General features: G+C 23.3%; 1 protein-coding gene across 20 annotated transcripts in view; it reads right to left on the reverse strand.

Annotated features, from left to right (window-relative positions):
• Nucleotides 1-26,594, reverse strand: part of LOC129610076 (kinesin-like protein KIF13B) — a 231,437-nt gene that overhangs the window by 116,609 nt on the left and 88,234 nt on the right. For all 20 annotated transcript variants that reach the window (XM_055522414.1, XM_055522413.1, XM_055522424.1 and 17 more), the window contains one exon: nucleotides 14,077-14,164. In XM_055522414.1, coding sequence (XP_055378389.1) covers nucleotides 14,077-14,164 — 88 coding nt within the window. The remainder of the gene's footprint in view (nucleotides 1-14,076; nucleotides 14,165-26,594) is intronic.

A 26,594-nucleotide genomic window follows, 5' to 3' on the forward strand; every position in this document is an offset into this window, starting at 1 on the left:
ATTTTAAAACTTCTATGTCTTGTATTATTTATTTTGATAATAGCTTTTGTTCCGAGTCTTCATTCTTAGAGCTTCCAATAATAATTATAATTTTTCATCATAAATTTGTCTACTCTTCTTTGAATGTATATAGACACATTAATTATTGTACTATGAATTTTTTTGAAATAATTTTTCACCAAAATAATATCATCAATTCACATCAATTTTAGATAAATTCTTAATAAATTTTCAATTTTTGCTAGTTTATCTTAATTATATATATTGTATATACGCATGTGCCTATGTTTGTAGTTATTCAAATCAACATAAATTAAATCTACATCATTTGTCTTATAAGGAAATGCTAAAACGGAATGTCTCTTTTATTATTATCCTTAATATATAGATATGTTCGTTAAAGATTTCAGGAAAACAAAAAAAAAAATTTCCTTTTTCGAAAATTTTCTTTATCCTTCGAAAGGAAAATTCATCATTAAAACTTATCCTATTACAATATTACGTTTATAGATTTATAAAAACTAGTCATTCAGAAGATCAAATCCCTTCAAAAAAGGAAAACTTTTATTTTATATAATTTAAAAATGCATACAGTGTAAAAAAGGTTTCGATTGAAAAAAAAATTTTATTTTTCGAAGTTGGTTTGAAAACTTAGAATATACTAGTTTTGAATAAGAAACCTAGTTTTTAAAACTATTTCTTACAAACGTAAATTTCTCCAGTAACATAGGAGAAGGTAGAATATTTGAGGTTACACACGGTTCTCAATAAATAAAGAAAATAATTTTATATTCCAGCTAATTGCATTTTACACAGCTTCAGTTTTTCTTCTACTATTGACAATCTAACACTTTGGTTCGGAAACAAGTTCGTTTCTTCTTTGGTTCCTTTACAATTCTTCCTTATACTATAATGAAAGTAATGAACAAAATTAAGAAAATTTCCATGAATTACTCTGTACAAGTATACTGAACCAATTTGTATGTGTATAGCATATTCACTACTTATTCAAACCATATATATATATATATATTTAAGTGCATATATGTGTTATTACATAGTATTTGAGGACACTATTGTTTGGGTCAGTTAAGGTGCTAATAATATAGGATAACAAAGGAGTTTGAAGCTATAGAAAGTATTGTTAACGTTTACACAAAAAACTTTTGGCAGTAACTTTAAGAAAAAAAACAAAGAATTTTTCTCATTAACACAGATAGAGAAACTAGAGAAAGGATAAAAGAAAAACTAAATTTGAAAATAGAAAATATATAATAAAACAACAGAAAATAACAAAAAATCGAAAATAAAAAAAAACAAAAGCACGTAATGATTAAATTTCATTTCTTTTAGAGAAGGACAAACTATATGTTGGAAAATATTGTCTTCTATATACTTTCTAAGTAGTTGAAATGATGCCAAGTTGATTATAAGTAGAACACATGAATTAATTTGTCTATTTTTCTATTCATGTATAGGTGTGTTATTGTTTAATATTTACAAATTATATTTGTAAGTATTTGTTCAAAAATAATCTCATTGTAACAGTAAATCTCGTTTAAGATGTCATAAACACATAAAAATCCTCCCAATTTTCAAATCAAAAAAAACTCTTTTTGATTATTTGTTCAAATAGTTCTAAACCCTATAGAGAAAATAAATGAGAGTTATTTACTCGTAAGCTCTACTGGAATAAATATCATATTCTGTATGTGTACTCGTTTGCTTACGTACTTGCTTGATAACAAAATTGTGTGATGAAGCACTTGTTTGATATTATACTCGTTTGTTTGATATCATACATGTTTGATGTCATACATGTTTGACATCAAACATGTTTGATATCATACATGTTTGATATCATACATGCTTGATATCGCACTGGATTTAAAATTAAAATAATTTGCAAAAATTTTGTGGTTATAACAGAAGCTTGTATTCTAAGTCTAAGGAAAGTTTTATCTAATATTCTAGATTATAGGAAAGTCTAAGGAAAGTTCACTTTATTATGTATGTATATATTTATGTGTATATATAATATATATTTCAGATAATTTTATTTAAATAGTTTACTTTTCCCTTAACATTTAATGATATTATTAAAGATATACACATAGAATAAAACTAGAATAATAAAAGAAAATAAAGAAAAATTATAATAAAAGAATAAGCAATCAATAAGGTACTATGAAACTGAAGAAGGAGGACATACTATATGTATACCTTATACACAATGAAAAGAAAACTTTTTTGCACTTGAATTGGATTTGATCTTCTTTCCATTTTTTCGTATAGTTATGTGGTCTTATTAAAAAAAAATAAGAAATAAACTTTTTACATAATGCAAAAATGGTTAAATAAGAAGAAAACATTTTATTTAGAATTTATTAGAGTTATAATTAGTTTTATTATATAAGAAGACACAATTTATATTATTAAGTATTTTCAACATTATTACATATTTTGTTTTTCTAACGAAAATGTTCATTTCATTTTGGTATAAAGACAAAGAAAACTTTTCAGAAATGTGCGTCATTTTCAAAAAAAAAAATATTAGGTTTTTTTTTTTCTCACAATTTTTGGAAATTATATAAGTACATATAAGGTCATTTTTAATTATATTATATAAAACACATTTATATTATTTAACAGACACTTATTGTCCTCCATTATTACGAGTTATTTCAATAATATTTTAGCCTTGTAAATTTTAATTAATTATGTTATTAAAATATATTTAATATGCAATTCATATTTTATTATTAAATATAATTAATATTGTAATTGGTATCGATTTTATTGTAATTTAATAAATATTATTGAATATTCCCTAAAAGCATTTAAAATGAATAAAAAAAATCAAATTGGAAAAATTTGAATTAATTGCATATTTCTAGGACCAAAAGCATAATTTTACGTTATTCAATATAAAAATTTAATGATATGAATTTGAGGTTTTCATTAAAAATATTAAATGAAATTAATTATTGAGAAAAAAAAATAAATTCAATTTAAGTATATTGGTATGGAATTTTGGTTTAACAAAGTTATTTTAAAATTTAAGTGGAACGTTTTCAATTTGCGCGTTGGTGGAGCATTTTATTTCACTGGTGATTGCGTTAACAATATCTCTCTTATAAAATCTTTTTCTCCCTGAATTTAAAATTCAGCTCTCAATAAGGAGAATAAGGTGAACTCTTAATATTTAAACAAGTTGATCAGCCTCAAACAGCGGAATGAATAATTATTTTTCATATTTTAATGTTGTATATACATAAATGAATAGGCCTCTGGTCCAGATAAATTAATAAAATAAATCATGTAAAATTTTTAAAAATATTAGCTTTTACATCATTTTGTCCCATAATTAATGTAAGAATGTTAATCCAACAATTTAACATATTAAATAAATAATACCAAATTTAACATTTTGAACTTTGCATTAATAAAACCCCAAATTTTCAACTCTTTCTAACATTTGTACACTTTCAATTTGTAAATATTATTCTATTTATTTAAATTAAAAAATTTCAAGTGTTTGATTTTCTCGAAAATTCATTTATGAATATAACAAAATTTATTATTTACTACATTCAATTTAATTTATAATTTAATGAATGAAAAATATTTTCTCTTCTGTTTATCTCCATTTGTGCTTCTTCATTTATACTGCATGCATTTTATAAATATTCAAAATAACAACAAAATAATAATTAATTAATAAATATTAATAAGAGAATATTTTTTAAACTCATTATTGTGTATAACAAAATCAAATGCTATCATTAATTAGCAATGTAAACAAGCAATAATGAAAATTCCATTGTATGCCACAGTATATACCACCACTATGCAAGCGCATTTACACTTAAATCATAACACGATATTGAAAACTGTCATCATAATTTTAATTTTATGATGTGCTTTTAATGCATGAATCATTCTTTGAATATGAGGAAATATTTATGAAGTTTTTTATCATAGCTATTTTTCGTTTTTGTTTACATTTTGTATTACAATTTCTTTTATTTCTCTCTCCTTTTCTTCCGTTTCCACTTGTCGATTAAACTATCATATATAAATTTTATTCCACACCTATTCGTTTTTGACATTTCAACATTCTGTTTTGGTTTTTATAATTTTAACATTGAATATTCGCAATATTTTTATTATTTTATTTATTATACGAATGAATATGATGCAATATTTATGATTTGTGATATTATAAAATTGTAAAAATGGAGAAAAAAAGAATAAAGAGAAAATATGACAATTAAATAAAATAAAAATTATTGAAAAAGGAGTAGAAAAATAAATTTTTTCATATTTTTAATTTTTCTTTCTTATTGTGAATGCATAAAAAGTAAACACAATAATAATACAAAAAAAAATTATTCACATACACCTACCAATTTCAAAATTATTATGAACACACAAGTTTCAACGTATAAATTAAAAAAAAATCATAAAATTAGTGTTGCTGTTTGTATAAAATCAAAGAAGGTAAAAAAATATAGTAAAAGTAAATTTATTTTACTGAGTTTAATTTCATATAATTAAAAAAACCCGGGTAATTATTAATTGAATTTATAATTGAAAGAGTATAACTCTAATAATTAGGGGTGTGTTGTAAACGAAATAGTTTTTTAATATTGGATTTAACTGTCATTCCAACGCTAGAAAATCTAAACTCATATATTTTTCTAATACACATTTCAATTTGCAATTTGCAATTTGAAATATTTTTGCAACTTTTACACGATGGTAAGACTTAATATATTATTAACTATTGCAACTATTATACATGTGATATATATACGTGATAATAATATATACATATGATATATACATATGATAATGATACGTAGCATACACATGTATATGTGCATTGTTATTTTCATATACTCGTACATACTACAATTTAACTTTAAATTGTCATGATGCGTTTTAAAATTATGACTGTACCCACATGAATTTATGTTTGTTGGATTGCGTATTTGATTGTAAAGTAGCACAATATAATATGCTCATTTATTATACTCGGAAAAAGAATAATGAATCAATGACTTGATATGACTTTCATTGATTATAAGAAAACAAAAGAAAAAAACAAAAGTAGAAAAAACGGAATTAGAAGAGAAAGAAAATTAATTTTTCTCATTTTTTTTTTTCTTTTTTTATAAAATATTAAAAAATAAAGTATATTAGTTCTTCTTCTATTAGTTGGCAAGTACTTATACGCTAAATATCTAATGTAGAAATTATTCAACCCACAACAATATCATGAAGAGAAAATATGCTATAGAGCGAACACGTGATCTTTAAATGTTATAAGAAGTGATTTTATAATTTTTAAAGTTGTTTCTCTTTCCGCACTTAAATAATCATAAATTCAACAAATAGAATTCAATAACATTGTTATTCTGTATGTCCATGATATTAGAATGATAATGGAAATTTGTGAGCTCTATAGCAAACTTGTGTCAAACATGTAAATCTCCTTCATATTACGTAATATTAGACAATATATATATATATATATATATATATAATATTTGTTTCCCCTTTAAAAAAACCCATTTTTGATATCGTAACAGATCGTTGACATTTTATTTCTTAAATTGATCTAAAATTAAATGACATGTACATGTCAAAAGAGTAAATTTTAATTTCTCTCTCAAAAAAAAAAAAAAAAAAACAAAGTCAATGATGTCATTCAGTTTTACTCAAACAACAAATCATTGAACAAACATCTATAACAGCTAATTTGATTATTTGATTTGACAAATTAATCAGTTAAAAATATTTTTAATTCTTCTTCTTCTATTAAAAAATTATTTTCGTATCGTATTAACCGAGATAATCTAAATTTAGCAATGAAATTACAAGGTATACTCATTATAATCAATTAAAAACTGTTATATAAATTATTTATATACAACATTATAGGCATAAGAAGTTCGAAAAATAACAACCATATCCACATACTAATTACATAACATTAGCATAGAGATTTTAGAGAAAAATTAATTAGAAAAGTTTTCACTTCAAAATTTTTTTTTTTTTTGTAAAACTCATTTTCATTTAAAAAGATTTCTAAGAATATTGTGTATGTGCTCAAGGAATACAAGAGTGTTAGTGTTTACGTTTCTGTAATATTTTTTTTTTACACATTATGCGTTCTATACACCATGTACACCGTGTAGATGGTATAGTATAGATACTTTTTAATTGGAAATAGACTACATTAATTACATAAAAATTTTTATTTTTGTGAGATCTTCTTTCAAAACATAATATATTAAAAAAATTTATTTAAAGAAAAAGAATATGCAAAATACGTGAATATACAAAAAAAACATGAAGCACTCATGTTTAATTAAAAGAAATCAAAATATTTTTTTGCAAAAAGGAAAAAGGCGGAATAAAGACTATCACATTTCATTCGGGCGTAACACAAGTATTATGAAAAAATAAAAACAAAAATAGAATAATATCATAAAATTAACAAATTAAAATAAGGATATAATCTACGAATAGATAATTCAAGGTGTACATAGCTGAATAGCAGCCGTGGACATTAATAAAATATTGGGCATATACGAATTTAATGAAATTTTCTTCTAAAATTTATTTAAATCGAATTATATAAGCAAATAATAAAAAAAAAAACAAAGATTTTAGTCAGCATCTTCCAACAATATTCATTGAACATCATTGATTTGATGAAAATTACATAGAGGTTTGTCCATACGTCCATACTATTTGATCAAACATTATGTATGATTAAACGTTTTGTTTAATTAAATGAATAGAATGTCATTTAATTATTGTGACAATATTTGTTATTTTAACCCAATTTTATTATAATATACTATAATTGCCTCAAAAATAACAGTAGCACAAAAATAACGTAATTCAGCTAAAAAATCTGAATTGCTGAATTTCTTAATAATATACTATTATTATAGCATTGTAATCTTACAGTATTGCTACATAATTCAGCAATAATAATTCATAAGCTGAATTGTCTATAAGTACATAATTACTTATATTATTTGTGCAAATTTTGAAATCGTAGGCATTAAAGTTATTCCGCTGTTAGATATTCATTGTACAATGTTTGTATGCCTTCAAATATTTTTTTATCCTACGAAAATTTAGTTCATTTGCTGTACATTGACATAAGAATATAAAAACCGTCCTATTATTTTTTTCCCTGTCAAAATTCGCTACTTCTTTTGTACTACTATAAACAAATGGTTTTTCCCTATCCCAGAAGTCTATATAACATATTTGTATGTATGAAGCATAAAAATAATATATAAATTGCGTATATGTAATCATTAAATACACTTTATGACTCAGGGTTATGATATAACCTTGAAAAAATAAAACGAACGAATTTAATTAAAAGTTTTGAGCTGATTTTTCTGATTCCTTTTATATGTATACATGTATGTACGTATGTAAGTCAAGTTCTGTTTTATTTACATACTCTACCCATAATATATGTATGTACATATATATATATTTTTTGTTAATGTTTACTTAAATTTTTCATTCTATTTTTTGATAACAAAAAATCATAATAACATTAGTAAGATGAAAAGAGATAGAATAAAAGCATTAAATAAAGAAATACAAAAAAAAAAAGAAAATCGACAACGAAAAAAGGAGGACATTTTCATTTCACGGATGAAAAGATTTTATTTTCATTTTTCTTTTGTTTTCTCACATATTCAATATAGCGTTTATACAATGCGTCTATGTTGTATGTGTTAGTATACCTATACGCATACACCTATCCGAAAACAAAATTATAAAAAAAAAATCGTCCAAAAAATGAACGAAAAATAAAGATCAACCAAACAAATCATCTAGGTTATGTCAAAATGTTTGTGTACAATACCCGAATATTAATATATGTACACCAATTTATAAGAGAAGCCCATACTGTTTTTGAAAATCAATTCGATATTGAGAAATTCATATACGAATGTATGTATGAATGTACATTTGAGAGAAAAAGAGAAAACAAAGCAATTTTGTGGCCTAGAAATGTCAATAAATGTGAAATTGCTTTCTATTTAATTGCATTCGATTTGAAAAAAATATTCAATTCTTTTATATGTGTACGTATATATACGATGAAGATTTAAAATGGAAGGATTACGGAGGTGAAGGATTATTTTCAATGGATTTTAACAGTAAACTATAAAAACATATAAACAATTTAATGTACATATATATATGCATATGTAGAAGTATATGTATGTACATATAAAAGGTTTTGTAGTTTCGTCTATAAATACAGGAACGGACGAAATAATAAAAACAAAAACTGAGAAATTCAAGTTCAAATTTTTATAGTCATCTTTTTCAAACATTTATTAGATAAGATTTCAAACGGCAAGAATGGAAACTGGTATATAATTGAGCTCCAGAATATATAAAATTAACAATAATCTTTTATAAATAGTTAAAATTATGTATTATATTAATATAAATTATTACTGCATAAATTTAGGATGAGAACATTAATTAAAAGTATAATTAATAATGGGAAAACTTTTACATATCATGAAATTTTGGAAAATCTTAACAGTACAGGAATCAGTTGCTAAAAATATCGAGAGGCTATAACGCGGAAGCGGAATACGCAGTAGAAAAATCTTTTTGATGTGACAATATACGCCATTTATTCTGACAATATAGGCTGTTAAAATTTCTGATTTCCACAACTTACCTTTAAGAGAAAACGGAACTATTTCCTGTTAAATATTGTTAGATTATAAGAAACGCTGTTTTCAGCTGTAATTATAGATGTCATGTAGATGTTTTCTTCATAATTGAAAATTTTATTTTACCATGATTTAAAATCAAAAAATTGAATGAATTCTTATAGTTATCCCCCACTTTTTTATAATATCAATTGCATATACATAATTGCATGCTCGTTATACTTTGTATATTTTAATCAATATTTTTTATTGTATACCTATTATTTATATTCATATGTCAAATTATATCTATGTATATAGTTTTATAATACTTATATACTATTACTAAATTCATCCACAATTGATTATGATGAATGATTACGAAATTATACCCAAGAGTCCTTTTAAATAATAAGATGTGGTAAAATTGTTATAGAATAGATTTTAAATTTATATACAAAAAAAAAATAAATAAAATAAAATTTAAAATGGAAAACAAAGGATATAAAAAAAAAAAACAAAATATTCAATATCAACTTATAAAAGGTTGAATAAATTGAAATTACTGTAAATGCGGATGTAGATGTATATATACATATATATATATATATATATATATATGTATGTATTATACGTTACATTAGTATTCTGTAATAAGGTATAAATTACTATGATTTATCCTTTAAAAAGGGATGCGATTGCGATAAATCTATTAATAATAAAAAAAAAATTAAAGAGAAAATTAAAAAAAAAAAAATTAAATTATAGAAGAGAATTTATGTTTTGTAAAGAGAAATGAGTATTTATTATTTTTTATTATTTTTATGTTTTATTTACGAATAAGTTGTTTGTTAATGTTATTGTTTACTCAATTTACTGTGAAATATTGAGAAGATTGAGGTGAATTACTACGAATGAGACGAGAGAACAAGAGAAATAACTTTTGAGTTTTATTAATAATGAAATTTTTTTGTAGATTTTTACTTCTTGTTCTCATTTCACCTTGTTCTAATTTTATTAACGTTATGATTTAATATTTTCAAAAATTCAATGTTGCATAAATACTTATACGAAATAAGTATAAATAAATAGGATTATAGATAGATTTGGGAGGTGAACAAGATTTTTGTGGATTCTATACAATGTGCAACAGTGAACAAACTCGTAATTGTTATTGAAAACTTTGTAAAATAAATGAGCAATGAAACTAAAAAATTAATACCGTTCTAATTGAATCAGAGTTCAGAAAAAAAATGAAAATAGGTCACGATTTTATTACCATTATCGAACTATTTAAATTTTTAATATGTTGTGTGAAACAAATAGTTCTTACAAATATATTAATAATATTATAGCAATTAAATCTTCTTGATTTCAAAATCACTTAAATAAAATTATATTGGATTATTTATTTTCTATAAATTCTTTTTAAAATGAAACTTATATAAATTCCAAAATTTTATTAAATTTTAAGATGACATTTTTTATACTTTATAAACCCGAGCAATTTTACTTAACACATACACATACAACTTGTGTTTTATTTAGTTTTATAATAACATTTAAAGCAAAAAAAAATATTTTAAAAATGTTAAAAGTTTTTCCCGTAATCTATGATTTGGTTATCCGCATACCGAATAATTATTAATTCCAAACACAATTTCAAGAATCGATTAATTATCAAAGGGCACACGTGCTTTTAAATGTATGTGTTTTAAATAGTATTCAAGTTGCTTTTTATTTTTTAATAAATAAAATTATGTACATACATGCACATACACTATATATACAGAGCATATCAACCTTAGAATGAAAATAATTTTATATTCATATAAAAAATAGCGAATAACTGAGCGAATGTAAGTACGCGAATTCGCATATAATAAAAATGTAAATTAAGGAAATTGAATTGATTTTATGTTTTTTCTTTTAACACTTTAAAATATATTTTGCATTTAAACTGGTTAATTATTAAATTGAAATTTAATAGAATAGTGAATTTTATTTGATTTTTAATTGTGTCACCATTGTACACAGAGATAATGTGCATAAGTTCATATGGATTCAATTAAATATTCTTAAATTTAAATAATTCAAGAAAAACTATTTCAAGATTATTTTAAAATAAAAAATCGATATATGAATAACTGAGTTGGGAATTCCATTTAATAGAATTGAAAATTTTTAACACTTTATAGGAAGGAAATAACTTTCAAGAATTTTAAAAAATTAAGAAATTGTTCTTTCTTGTTTCACAAAACAAATTCTTGCCAAATAATTTTAATTTGTATAAAGTGATCTGCCCATAAAACAATTATGTCCTTATTATGTTAGGAATTTTGTTAGGCTCATAATGTACTCAATAGAAGCGCAATTTCTTTCTTTTACTCAAATATAGTCATGTACAATTAAAATTAGAAAGGAAAATGAGTGAGGTTGATTAAATGAAATGCAAATATCTCGGAATTATTCAAACGAAGGACTTCAGTAAGCAAAAGAAATTATATATTGGGGTCTTGAAAATTATTAAAGACTATAAAACAAATATTTAAAATAATCAAATTTATTTCTTAATTTATATAGGAAATTTGAACAGATTGTAATTTGTAATTGAAAAATCAAGAAGATGAAAGAAATATAAGACCGGTGTAGAAGAAACACACAATAAAATTTAAACATAATCGATTTTAAATATAATAGAAAAAGTTTTAAAACATTTATACATCAAATTTCATACAAAATAACCGTATACTTATTTTAAATTTCTTAAAATCTACTATACGATCAAAGAAAACTGGCGACATCTATTGTAATTCATTTTCATTTACAATCAATATTATATGAGAAAAAATTGAATAAAATATAAATATATTTCCAATAATAATAAAAATAATAGCATCTATAAAAAAATTTTTATATCATGAACAATACAACGCATTTATTAACTGAATTATGTAAATTCCAGTTCTTCATTTACATATTTATTATTAGAAGAATTCATATGGTACATACACACATCTGAGCACAACTTTTTTTCAATACTTTCTCTGTATTGTAATTTGAAATTATTATACACACAAATAAAATGAATAAAATATTTTCAATTTATATTTTTTTTCATGCAATAATTATTGTTATTGTTACATAACAAAAAAAACAAGTATAGTAGGGTAACAATGTATACTATTCTAAATAGATGACCTATAATCAATGAGATATGATTTAAGACAATTTTTTGTCATTAGAACGTGACCGTCATGCATGCTTGAAAATCATCTTATATTATGTTCTAGTGCAGTATAATGTTCACAATATATTATTATATTTTCTCTGAATTCAATATGACGGATGACATTTTATCATAGGGCTCCGTAATTAATATTGATAGAAAATTATTTCTTTTCAAAAACTTGAATTAAAATCCATAACTTGTGAGCTAATATATCTACTAATAGATATATAAGTGAATAAATTTATAAATTTCACAAATACTCATTTAAAAATCCGCGCTATAGACTCGATTCGTTATAAAAAACTGATTATTGCAAAGATTAGAATTGCAAATTCCCTATGATCGTGAAAAGCACGAACTGCGTTAATATTCTGTCTAATATGCTAAATTCAAAACTATGTCGGAATTTTGTTAAATTTGTCATCGCTGTAAACAAATATTTTACTTTCGAATAATTATTAGAAAATATTTCATATTTCCGAATTAACCTTTAATTATGGCGCTTAAATTTCAACATTTCGAAAAAATTTACTTTCGATTATTTGTACCTAACCCCAAAAAATCATTATATTATTTTTTTTTCTCTCATTTGGTATATTTGAAACAGTTTCCTATTTACTTATTCATTTACCACGTGTTTTCATATACCGTGTGAAAATTGAAATCATAATTAAATAGAATGATTTTTAATTAGAGCTTCTCAATAAAAAATCCAACATGTGGTATGTATCGTTTTTATGTTATTCATAAAAGAAGTTTTAATGGTTTGCGGTTTTAAAATATTTTATATATATTTTTTTTATTATTTATAGGTCATATAGAATTATTTCTTATAATATAGACACTTAAAAAATTTTTATGTCTCATAATATAGTTTAAATAAATAAAAGCATAAAATTAAAAATAAATAAATAAATTCCAAAAAAAATTATTTAATGGGAATAAGTGTAAATTTGAAATGCACGTTTTATTTAATATCGATAATGGTTTATTTTATGGCAAAATGTAGAATCTAATAAGTTTAAGTGCCATAATTAATGATATCGAATGAGAGCCTTAACTTGGTATGAAAAATTTAGTTTTATTGTCTGGCAAAAGTTGGAAGACTTTTAAACTGGGCGTAAATTATATTGAATAAAATGCAGTTCTCATAATTTTTAAATAAATTTTGAAGTTTTGCTAAATGTAATACAAGGTATAAGTTATTTTTCAAAATCTTAAATAACATTACAGCATTATACAAGGCTTCTTTCAAAAACAAAAAGAAAAATTTGAAAATGCTAGTTTTTGGGGAAATTTTGACATTGACAGATTTCAGGATTGACACACACTTTCATTAAAAACAGAAAATAATTGCAAAATGGTCGATGCACCAAAATTTTATTTTGCCATTTCTGCCATACATAACTTTTATAAAGTAAAATATCAGTACATTTTATTATATTTTGAACGACAATAAGATCATGTAACTGGGCTGTCATATTTTTAAGTTATTGTTTAGTAAAATATGAGAAATAATTACTAATGATTTGAAATTATTTGATCTTTAGTCTAGAAATAATGTACTCAATTTCCCGAATTTCAAATTGTCCATTTTTAAATTTCTAATTACGAGACGATAAAAAGTATGCTTAAATACTGTAGATACGACAGTAATACTACAAATACTCTTACGTAATAAAATTTATAATGATAGCCCAACCTATATCACAATCCATAACTGGTGACATATAATTTTAATAATTATTGCTTGTTAAATCACAAATAGCTGATAAAAGTAATAATTAACATACTTTCTTATAAGCATTTTAAATTGGTATTAGGATTTTTGCATAAATGTACAAATGTATTTTAAATGTATACAAATTGCATGAAAATATCGTAAATTATGTCAATACAAAAAACGATAAAAAAGAGAAAAGAAAAAGTCAATTTTCTCTTTCTCCTCTTTCTCATATTTTTCTATTATATTCAAAACTGTAATAATGTTTATTTACAATCATTTATTATTATTATTATCATTATTATTTTATTATTAACATCTTGCAAAATATATACTTATAAGTGTGTGTATATACGAGTATAATATAATAAAAACAAATATTGTAAACATTTACTTACCGATCCATTTTGTCTAATGACATTGGATTGTGTAATACGGTCTGTTGACTTTCCATTTCGACGACACATTGTGTTCCAAGTTCAAGTTCTGTAACAAGTATAACAATAGAAATTTATTAAAATTAGTTTGAAAAAAAAAATGGCGTTTTAATATTAAATGAATATTTATTAAATAAATAATAATATTCGTGATATTATGCATGTTTTTTTTTTTAAACTAGTGAAAAATTGAAAATGCATGTTACAAAATTACAAAAAAAAAAAAAATGGAGAAAAATGAGTAAAATGCGGTTTTGCTCTTTCTTTTTATGACTTAAACAAATTATTAACGGTAAATATACGTAAAATAACAGTATTTTGTTTTTGTTTTAAAATATAATATTTTTTTTTATTTTATTGTAATAATAAAAATGGCAATTAAGAAAAATGTAAAATAAATTGAAGTCAAAATGAATTTGAATAAAGGGAATGGTTTGTAAAAGATGCACATTTTAGTTTAAGAACAGTGTTGTTAATCATCACAGATTACAAATGCTATATACTTAAAAGTCAAATTTTTACAAATTGTTCGTAAATATTACAAATACCCTAAAAGAATGGAGGCAGCCAGTTGTACAAATATCCTAAAAGAACAGGCAGTTTCGGAAAGCAATTTGAAATGATTAAGTATTAAGTGTTATTGGGCAGAACTTTGTGGGAGGAATTTAATTGGAAATGGACAAAATAAGAAAAAATTTAGAATAATGTGATCAAATTTTAGTATAGATTAGAATTTGGCACAATAAGTATATATTTACATGAATTTATGGAAAAATTTACAATTAAATATTATAATATACTTGTATATGAGCACTTTTACAACCCTACATACCTATGCATATATGCATCGGTTCAATTTAAGCACATAAAGGAATTTTGTAATTTTTAAGCAATATAATGCAAAAAAAAAAGAATACAAAAACCGGAAATTTCAAAGCATTTCTTTAAAGGCCATTTTTGTGCCTTTATTTATAGTTTTCCGTCCAATATATAAATATAGAAAACACCCAGAAATGAAGAAAATAAGGTAAAATAAAAAAAAATTTTTTTTTTAATTTTAGCTTTTTGTTCTAATATTGGATACATAATTTCAATTTTTAATAGGATTTTTTTTGTTTTGTTTTAACGCTATCACGGATGTTTACACGTCTATTTTACATTATTATAAACTCACACGTTTACATTACTCGTATATATCATCTTATATATAATATTACATATGTATTTATAAAAACATTAAAAAGAAAGTGTAATATTACAAAATTACATTAGTCTTTAACATATTATGATAAAATAAGCTTTATAAATTTGTAATTATTATTTTGTTGCATACTCTTGCATCAATGTAAAATGGAATTTGAAATGAAAGTAAGAAACTAATTAAGTTTTGATTGTATATAACAGATAAGTACTTGTACATTGTTTAATTTATTTCATAAGTTCATCTCAATAATAAATGAAAAATCCGAAATTTAGATTGAACATGAAATAAATTGATTAGTTTGCGCTTTAAAAATGAAGACTAATGTAATACCGTTAATATGAAATACACACTAAATTACGCATGTGAACGTATAAAACAGCAGTACTACTTTTTAAATTACAAAATCAAAATTTTATAAAATGCTCAATAAATTAATAAGCAGTACAATAAATTCAACCAGCCTCTATTCTGCTAAGTACGAAATTGTCAATTTAAAATTTCTCCTAGATTTATGCAAAATTATGTGTTAATTAAAAAATATTTCATAATTACATAATAAGACACGAGTAAATGCAGGTGTCACCTATAATTTTTAGCGTAAATGGCTTTATTGCATAAATATAAGTTTTATTTTAATAATATAATTTTTAAAAAAAAGCGACTCAGTTTAAGAGATAACTTGCCATTAAAAGGTGTTATGTCATACTTTTGAATTATTTCAATTTACCCGAAACTTCAAAAACTGTAGTTGGTACCTTTATTCACACGTGTCTTATTAACATAGAATATTTACATTATTACCGACCGTATTGTGTAAACAATAGGTAGGTTATGTGATGGCAAAAAATTTTGCATATCGAGCTTTCGGTGGGAATGCACTTCTCCGTAGTAGGGAAGTGTAAGTAAACTATTTTTAGCAACCTGTCGGTCTGTCGGCCTGTGTGTGCACGCGTGTATCTCAAGTTCGGCTGAACCGATTTTGATGAAATTTTATATGTAAGTTTATTTCCACCATGGCACGGATTGATCAACTTTTGGTATATATCAGGCCTCGGGAACTGCACTTTTTAGCGGGCTTGTTTTACATTTTTCAACATTTTGAAGAAAATATTCAACCGATTTACTTGAAATTTTATATATAAGCTCAGCTCGACCGTCCGCGAAAGTTTCTATGTTTTATAAGAAATCAGGCATCGGCAACTAGACGTTTACTACGGGCCAAATATACATTTTTGTGTATATAAAGAGATCTAATCAACTGATTTCATTGAAATTTAATATAATATGAATTCCTCGTATTAAAACAATGAACATATAAATTTTTTGGAAAGATCAGGGTTCGAAAACTGATTTGTGGGCCGATTTTACATTTTTCACCATTTTGATGAAAATTTTCAACCGATTTACTTGAAATTTTATATATAAGCTTTGCTCGATCATACGCAAAAATTCCTAACTTTTGGCACAAATCAGGCATCAGCAACTGGACGTTTACTACGGGCCAAATATACATTTTTGTGTTTATAAAGAGAAATAATCAACCGATTTCATTGATATTTAATATTTGATTTCCTCGTATTAAAACAATGAACATATAAATTTTTTGGAAAGATCAGGGTTCGAAAACTGATTTGTGGGCCGATTTTACATTTTTCACCATTTTGATGAAAATATTCAACCGATTTACTTGAAATTTTATATATAAGCTTTGCTCGATCATACGCAAAAATTCCTAACTTTTGGCACAAATATACATTTTTGTGTTTATAAAGAGAAATAATCAACCGATTTCATTGATATTTAATATTTGAATTCCTCGTATTAAAACAATGAACATGTAAATTTTTTGGAAAGATCAGAGCTCGAAAACTGATCTGCAGGCCGATTTTACATTTTTCACCATATCTACGGAACGAATTGATGGAATTTCTTGAAATTTGATATTTCAGTTCTGGTTATTACCGAAACTAACTGGCGAGCATTTCAGGGAATTCGGGTTGCACAAAGCGAAACTCTACTAAGAGCCAAATTTACATTTTTCTAGGTATGTTAATTATAAGCTTACTAGTGTCCTAAAAATTGGAAAGAAGTATTTAAAAGACATTTTTATAATATTCTGTAACACTTTTATTTAATTAGACAATACACAATGCGGTCGGGTATGTGCTGACCACATCAGATTTTTTTTTTTATGTAGATCAAAACTCCGTTATAAGCCCTTGATATAAATTGTTAAAGAGAAACTGGTTTTAGGAATTAATCGACTTCATTTTTACGTTATTAGCTATTTAGTTTCTAAATATAACATTTAATTAAGAAGTTTTTTTTACTATCATGGGAATAAGTTTTCATTCGAGTGGCCAATTAATTAAAATTTAATTGTTTTATTATAAGGAAGCCATTATTAATTAATTGAGTTACTCACATATATATATAAAAAGAAGAGGTACTTTTCATTTTTTCAATCTTTTAAAGTATTTTCCATTAAAATAGCTAGCTAATCTAATTTTATCATAAAAATTCACATAACATACATGATATTTAATTTCTACATATATAGACATTACATATAGCACAAATTCTGCACCACATTCTACACATTCCTAAAATACATAAAAATTAATATCACATTTTACAACTATTTATGTGTAATTTGAATAAAACAAAAAAAAAATTACAATAGATATTTGAAATAGATACCTTAGCTATATCTTTCTCTATTTTTCTTTATTTTTTCATAAAATTTAATCAAATTACTTGTCTAGATTGTTATTACCTTGGACTTAACTTAATATATAGATTTTATTTGTAAAATGAAAGCGCTATCATCATAAAATAAATAAAATAATTTTAATTTCACATAATGTTTTTTAAGTATATATAACTTTCGAACGTACAAGATATGACAACGGTATAAATTTACATAAATATACATTTTAAAATTTACATATATATACATAGACATGTACATATATATATATATATATCCGGAAAATTGAAATATAAAATGGAAATTTTATTTTTTATTGTTTTCCTAGTCATTTTTATCTATTTTTAACCTAATTTCAATTCAATGACTCTATAAAACATAAATTTTTATAAGATAATTGTAGAAAATTTATTGTAGATTATTTTATTTAGCTATAGATTAGGATTACTATATAACATATATATATATACATATATATTTATTGCAAAATTGTATAATTTTATAAAATCATAACAATTATATGAAAATTAATTGAATTTTCTCCAAGAGTGTCGATTACAATATTGTGTGTGAATATTTAAATTTTGATTTTATGAAATTTGTTATAATTATTTTTGACAATTTTTATGATTTGGTTATGCATTTTATAGTCACATTCTTACACATTGTCAGTAATAGAATTTTAAATTACAGAATATTGATTTAGTTCTTACTAAATCAATAACTAATTAAGTTTTACTTTTAATTGTGATTTCAATTCATTTCCTTATATGGTTACTAGAAATCGTATTTTTGTATTTCAGAAATTTTATATGAAATTTCGACTTTCTGTTAGTATTCTACCAAAATTTTGAGATTTTGACCAAGACATCAATTCCAAAAACTATGAAGAAGAATTTTAAATATGGTATACCCCTCAACTCAGTTTTGTAGCCTGAATTAGGTAGTTTATTTTAGTAAATATTCCTCATTTAATTCTAAAGTTAAATGGATAAAAATATGAAATTGTAAATGCTTTTGTTTAGGACATATGTGATAAATATTAGCAATTTCATTTATATTTTTATTATATTAAACAGGCCCGGTTCTCATTTGTTCGCCGTCTACACGGTTTACAAAAAGTGCGTTCCTCCTCTTCACTTCCTCACAAGTCAATAAATATTACAAAATGCGTATAATAAATCACTTTCTCAATATAAATCATTTTGATTGCAAGATTAGTCATAGAATTCAAGCCCGCAGTAAAATTTTCAACTTTTTGTTTTGCAATGTTGGGATATAGGTACATGCTATTAACATAATTTCGCTTTAAATAGAAGGAAATTTTTTTTGGAAAACACGTAATGGAAAAAATTGTAAAAAATTTTTGTTTTTTTTTGAAATTTAGTTTTTTTTTTAAGTTTTCAATGACGCCCTTGTTTTCCGGCGCCCCGCTTATTGCAAATGCTTACTTTTTATATATTGTAGATCCGGCACTGATACCAAAACAATATATAAAAACATTTAAATAATAATTTAAATTATTAATAGCAATAATTTAAAAATCAAATAAATTTTCCGGCTTATATTTCAAATATAAATTCATTTAGAATTAAAAGACCTAATTATCTATATTATAATTAAAATAAATCACTGTAGAGAAAGCTTGCGCTGTGATTTTATATGCTTAAATATTTAAATTAATTTAAAAAAATTCTTATAAACTTTCACCACCTTCATTATTGTTTTTTTATATACACAAATAGAATGCATTTCTAAAATTTTAGCTTATAAACTGACATTTTATTTAATTTATTGTTGCCATTAAATATTCCGGAATAATGTCAGCATTAAATGATGTATGAAAAAACAAACAACAAAACTGTATAGCTCGCTATATACAATTTAATTTTTTCTTTCTTTCTTTTTCATATTTCAATATTTAAATTTATGAATTTTGATTGCATAATAAAAGGCGCTTATATATGCAAACATTAAAAAAATAAAAAATAATAAAAATGTTGTGATTTTAATTTTTTTTTTTGCATTAAATTAAATGCAATTTATTTTGCGGCAAAAATTTCAAATTATTATTGTATTTATTTAGAAAATTTTCGAAATTAAAATTAATTTTAATATATAAATTTAATTTAAATAATTGTAAGTATAGCAAAAGGGGCAAAATTTTTTATTATTTATAAAATTATAATACTGCAGTGGATACAGTGTGTCACAAAATTATGATGTTTGAATTTGGACTATTCAGAAATTTTGATTTATTCATAGTCAGTTTTGAATACATCGAAATCAGTTTTACCAGTTTGGGTCATTTTTAGTTGTAACATTGATCGGATAGCTCTTTATATCCGAATGAACGTATATTCGAATGATATTACAAATTTGCTTTATATACTTGTCTGAGATCTAAAAATAAGTGTACGTTGCTGATCAGTGTCGAATTCTAAGGCGATTTAATCATGTCTGTTCACCTGTCCTAGCGTCGATTCATCCCATAACTCAAAAACTTTATTGAGTCAAACTCGTCAAATTTTCACAAATTAATAGTATATGCCGGAACCTTACTTAAATTGGATGTGATGGAGGAGCTGGTTCAGGTAGCAGCCTTACAATTTCAAAAGTTATTTGACTTTATCTCAGAAATTATTGAAGCTGTTATGAGGGCAATTATTGAAATTTCGGATAAAAAGATATATTATTTGGGCTCTTATATATATGATGAAAATCGTTGAAATTTCTTGCTTTCTTATGATAGCTGCCATACAACTTCAATAGTTGTTCACCTATAGGATAGTAAGTTCGTATGGGTAACACAGTGTTGACATGATCAACTCTATTATTTCCTATTTATTTATTCATATTTTGTAATTATTTTTTGACTACTTTTTTGACTTTTTTTAGTGGATTTTATAATTCTGTCTCTTTTGTCAAGTGTTCGCTGTGCAATTTTAACCCATAAAATTGGTCAATATGCACATCATTGTCATTTTTTATTACCACCTGGATGTGCAGTACATCCATTTTTAGAGCTATCCGAAATTTCTCAAGGGCAACATTAAAAAAGAAAAATGAGTTGTGAATTGCATTACAATATAAATATATATTCGACTGCCTCAGTAACTTTATTAAAAAAAATTTAATACCGTAAAAATTTTTGTAATTGAAATTCATACGAAAAATAAAAATCGGAAATGTTACAATTTCTGTAAAACTACGCCAAATTGATAATTGAATGCTAATCGAAATACAAAGTTTTTATTTGAATTTCCGTAAATTAAAATTACAATATTATTGCTAACCATATACAATATTTGTTTAAGCAGTTGTAACATGGAATTTTCTAAGGTCTACATTAAATTCAATTTAATCAACAAGTTATTTAATATATTTATGTAAATTTAATTTATTTTTTAATAGAAAACATGTTTGAAATTTTTTAATACAAATTATACAAATTAATTTTGAATTCTTTTAAACAAAAGTAAATATAGTTAGTATAACAGTTTTAAACTTATAGTAAATTAATTTTTATTTTTATTTTTAGTATATATAAACAGTTGAATTTTGTTGACTTAGTTTAGAACTGTGTATGTCCATATAGTAATTATTACAATAGAAAAGTTAATAAACAAATACGATTGAATGAATTTCGAAAATTTCTAGGGCATCATGCACAAACATTTACTTGTATATTATACAAATACGCATTGGTGTTGTATAAAACTTATTTGCAAATTTTAATTGTATATTTTGTAATTTTTAAATGCTGTATAATTTTTAAATTAAATTGTAAATATAAAAAATTTGAATAAATAAGTAAATATTTTTTTTTCTACTCAAGTTTATATTAATATTTTATGTATATAAATTTATAATTAAATAATTATGTAAATTAAGTAGAAATTTTTGTTTTTGCAAATTTTACAAAAATATTTTAAATTCCCGCGTAATAAGTATATATATATTAAGTCGATTAAATATGTAAATTAAATTATGAAAATTAAATTCTAATATTTTGTAAATTAAATTTTTTTTATATTTTTCAATTTTCTTTATTTTTCTCAGCTACATCACGTTTTGGCTATCCTATAATAAATATATACAATTTTTGAATTTAAATATTTTATTCGTGTCTTAGAATATTCTGGCATATTTAAAGATTATTATTTAAACAATTAGCATTGGATTGTTATAACAGTTTTTAGTAAATTGCATCAGAAATTTAATATTCAATTTTATAGTGAAAGTTATACGAATGATTTTGAATAAATTTTGTGATTCATTGAAGGATTCATTTAAGTTGAATTTGATATATGTATGTAGCTTTCAATTTTATTAAAAATTTTAATTCTCCATGGATTATTTTACATTCTTTCAAAGATTGATTAATGGGTGAATGCCTCAATTATTTTGGGTAGCATAGAATTTACTAGCTATTAAGTGTAGGTAGTGCAAAAAATATTATAGAATAATTTGAAGTTTTTATACTAAATTTATTGAATATTAGTATAACAATGCATTAAATTCAATTTTGTCAAATGATTCTTGCAATTAAAAGTAAATTTTTTTAAATATTTTCAGAATTATCGGCCCAAAATCATTTAATTTCAGAAATTTCAGAATTATCGGCATTAAAATACTCCCCAAAATTCAAAATTTTTAATCCATTCATATGGTCATAATTAAAATTTGATATTTTAGGAAGATCAAGTAAATGAAATTATTTTGGAAAAAAACTTGAAGAATAATAAATTTCTATTCTAAAATTGTGTTTATAATATATAAATGTACACATATGAGTATGTTGCATATATACTTATATATTCACAATCAATGTTGTGTATACATATACAAGTTAAACATGTAAATACTTAAATAAGAATATTGTGTCAAGATTTATCAAGATCAAGACTAACATTATTAATGTATGTATATATAAATACACGTCCAAACAACAAAGGAAGAAAACTGTTGTTTTTAGAAAAAATATCCTATATGTTGTATCGACTCGACATAGTGACGTCCTTAATATAATTTTCAATATTGAATACAACCTACATACTTAAATTTTTGTATGTGTACTAATTTCTAACAGCGTCTATATGTTTGTTTTAAATTTTTTCTAAAAGATCTAAAATTAGTGGTTTATCTTAGATAGCATTTTTTTTTTACATATTTATAGAGTTGAAAACTTAATTTTCCTTTTATTTACAACCACATACATATTGTGAATGTACTTACCGAATTATTTGGTTTTTTTTTTCTTATAGCAATAAATTTTTGTAATATTCGTTGTTTTTATTGTGAATTCAAAATTTAAGGTATGTTATTATATACATACATATGTACATAATATAGCAGAAAAATAGTCGTCATTTTGTCTACTTATTTTGCCTATTTAAACTAATAGAGAATAATATTATTTCTGTTTTATTGTTTGTTTGTAGTTTTCAACCTAAATAATGTAAATTAATTAATTTGATTTGTATACATTATAAAACGAGCAGTTTAAGCAATTACTATTACAACAGCAATTATTACAGAGAGTATAGCTACAAATTTCAGTGGTTTGTTTACAAAAAAAAAGTTAAAAAAGAGAAAAATTTAAAACTATTAGAGAGAAAATTTAACACCAACATAATGCAAATATTATTAATTTAATATGTGAGAAAAATGCAAAGATACTCGTAACAATCATCATAATACTTGCAGGAATGTTAGTATTCAAATATTACAAGCTCTCCTAACAAGAAATTATGTAATTAAAGTTTTTTAATTTAAAGCAAGGCAAAAGTAATGCTCTTTTCGTAGAATCTAACTCGAATTTACTTTTCTTTATTTTCTTGAATATTTTCTCACCAGCGATTTAAAATGAGTTAGAAGAGAAGTTAAATTGAATTATTATTTTTAATAGTACAAATCTCCTTTTAAAAAGATTGAATGAGAGATTCAGAAGCAAATCGGCCTAACCCTCACTCCTGAAATCTCTGCATTTTTGCTGGAAATGTAATTAAATTAACATATTGTGAATTGGTATGAATTTATTTCTTATAATTTTATTCATATAGAACTAAATTCGATAAAATCTAAATTGAATCCTTAACAATATCTTAGAATTGTGGTACCTTTATGTTGGCATTCATTTTAAGGTTTCATCAATAATTGAAAAATCAATAATTGTTTAATGCAATTTAAAATTCAGTGCTGCAATATCGGATGTACTGAGAGAAAATTTGTATTACCAAAAAGCATTTGTGGATAATCTTATCCATGTACGTATACCAAAAATCACAGGCTTGTATACATAAGCTTGTAATATTATTCTCATCATATTGTAAGCATAACAAACAAATACATTTTGATATAAAATTACAACAATTTCTAATAAAAGTATAAGAATTATAAAAAAGTCCTTTAAGCACCAATAATTGTAAAAATAATGTGTATATAAAGTTATGTGTTATGCCAAATTACTTGCATGTATATTGTACTGAGCATAATATAAAAGAGAACAATCGAAAGAAAAAACCAAGAAATTTTCAATTTTTTATTTTCAATTCTCTTTGTAACTTTTAAAATTCACCATGTGAAAATTGTGGAAATATAAATTATCATAGAAGTATATGTAGGTGTATATATATATATATATATATGTTAGATACGATTTGGTTCAAATAATTATTGAAGCCTATATATTTGATTTGAAGTTTTTTCAATAATGCTTTCCAACAAGAAGTAAAAACAAAAGAGTTGTTATAAACCACACTTCGAAAAAAAACCAAAAATTTATTAATGTTTTGTAACATAAATTTGCACTTTTGAATTTTTAAAGAATACGAAACTTGCCAATTTTTATGTGGTTAACGGTTCCACTAAATAGTAGCTCTTATTTCAGGCATAGGAGATCAAAAGTGTTATTACTTTAGGTTTTATTATACAAAACGTCTCGAGGATAAAACTGATGAAAGAAAATTTATAAAATTACAAATGAATGTGCCCGTATGATTAATGTAATGTTAACCGTTTCCAAAAATTGTTCCATTCTTTATCTAATTACATCTCAGCTACTTACTTAACAGCTTTAATAAGAATAAAGTAACTACTTAATCAGTTCCCTCTTAATTAAAATTTAATATTAATTTTTGAAGTAAATGTAAAATTGACGAATTAGGTTAACCTGTAACCTGTCATTAATAAGTCTACTTCTCAAAACCTGGTTCTATATCGGATCCAATCTGATTTCATTTTCTAGCTTTTGTTAATTAAGAAAATTATTTTAGCTTAAAATCTCTAAATTTTTTACGGAAATTTAATAAAAATAATTTTGATAATTTTGCCATGATTGTACTTTGTTATACCGATTATATAATGATACCAAAAATTTCACCTTATTGTCTTCTTATTTTTGGAATATAAATTTTAATAATATTTTCTGGTTTTATTTTGTTTTTCTCTTTTTTTTTAAAAAAAAAAAAAAACAGAATTAAGAAAAAAATGTTTATAAGTTTTGATTATGGGGAGAGAATTTACTTTTTGGTTTTATTTCCCTCTAGTAATTTAATTTGAGAACATTGAAAAATATGAAATAAATGCAAAAAAAATTTAGGAATAAAATTGAGCAAGTAGATCGGAGAAGTAAGGAAAAGTGAGAATTCAAAAATTTAATTGGGATGGTCTTAAATATATATGTGAAATATGTACGTATGGCTGAGTGTATAATAGAATATACGATTATGTATATATATATATATATAATATTTTATAATCTTCTTATATTTATCATAAAATTTTATTACTTTATTATCATATCTCTTTTTTTAAAATAAAAGATAATGTTAGATAACTAATGGGCTCTTGTGGTTCTTTTAATATAAGAAAAATCAAGAATAAAAATATGGGTTTGGACAAAATTTTTGAAAATTTTTATGTAATACTTATGTATTTAAGTAAGTATATGTATATATAGTTATACTTATGTGAATAATAAAATTCATGTGATATGTCAACATAAATATCTATTAAAAAAAAAAAAATAAACAATGTTTTATTTCTGTAATATTTTTATCTACAAATTAATAAGAACTTATTACTTAAAAATGTAAAAAAAAACAAATTGTTATAAAAATATTTGTTTGTAAGACATAACATTGTCGGTTAGTATAGAAAAGAAAATTAGTAAGATGAGCAACTGAAATGACCCCAAAAATTTTCATATCTAAGTTTTTACATTTATATTTCACTCGCTTTGAGTAAATAATTGAGTAATGATTACGATAAATACGAATCAACTTAAATTGTACTACTAACTCCAATTAACCATACTAATTGTACTACATAATTATTTTCCTGACATAATATAGATCAGACGAGTAACAGTGTATATAATAAAAAAAAATTTTAATCAAAATTAACAGTTTGATCACTGTTAAAACAACATTAAAGTGCTTAGTTATACTTATAAGTGCACTTATGAAATCATGATTATTGAAAATGTTATCGCAAAATGAATACTTCAAATATTTAAATAAATTCTAGACTAGGTGTGAATTAAAAAAAAAAATTATGCTC

Source organism: Condylostylus longicornis, unplaced genomic scaffold (genome assembly GCF_029603195.1).
Source record: "Condylostylus longicornis isolate FDR11 unplaced genomic scaffold, ASM2960319v2 ptg000043l, whole genome shotgun sequence".
Lineage (NCBI taxonomy): Eukaryota > Metazoa > Arthropoda > Insecta > Diptera > Dolichopodidae > Condylostylus > Condylostylus longicornis.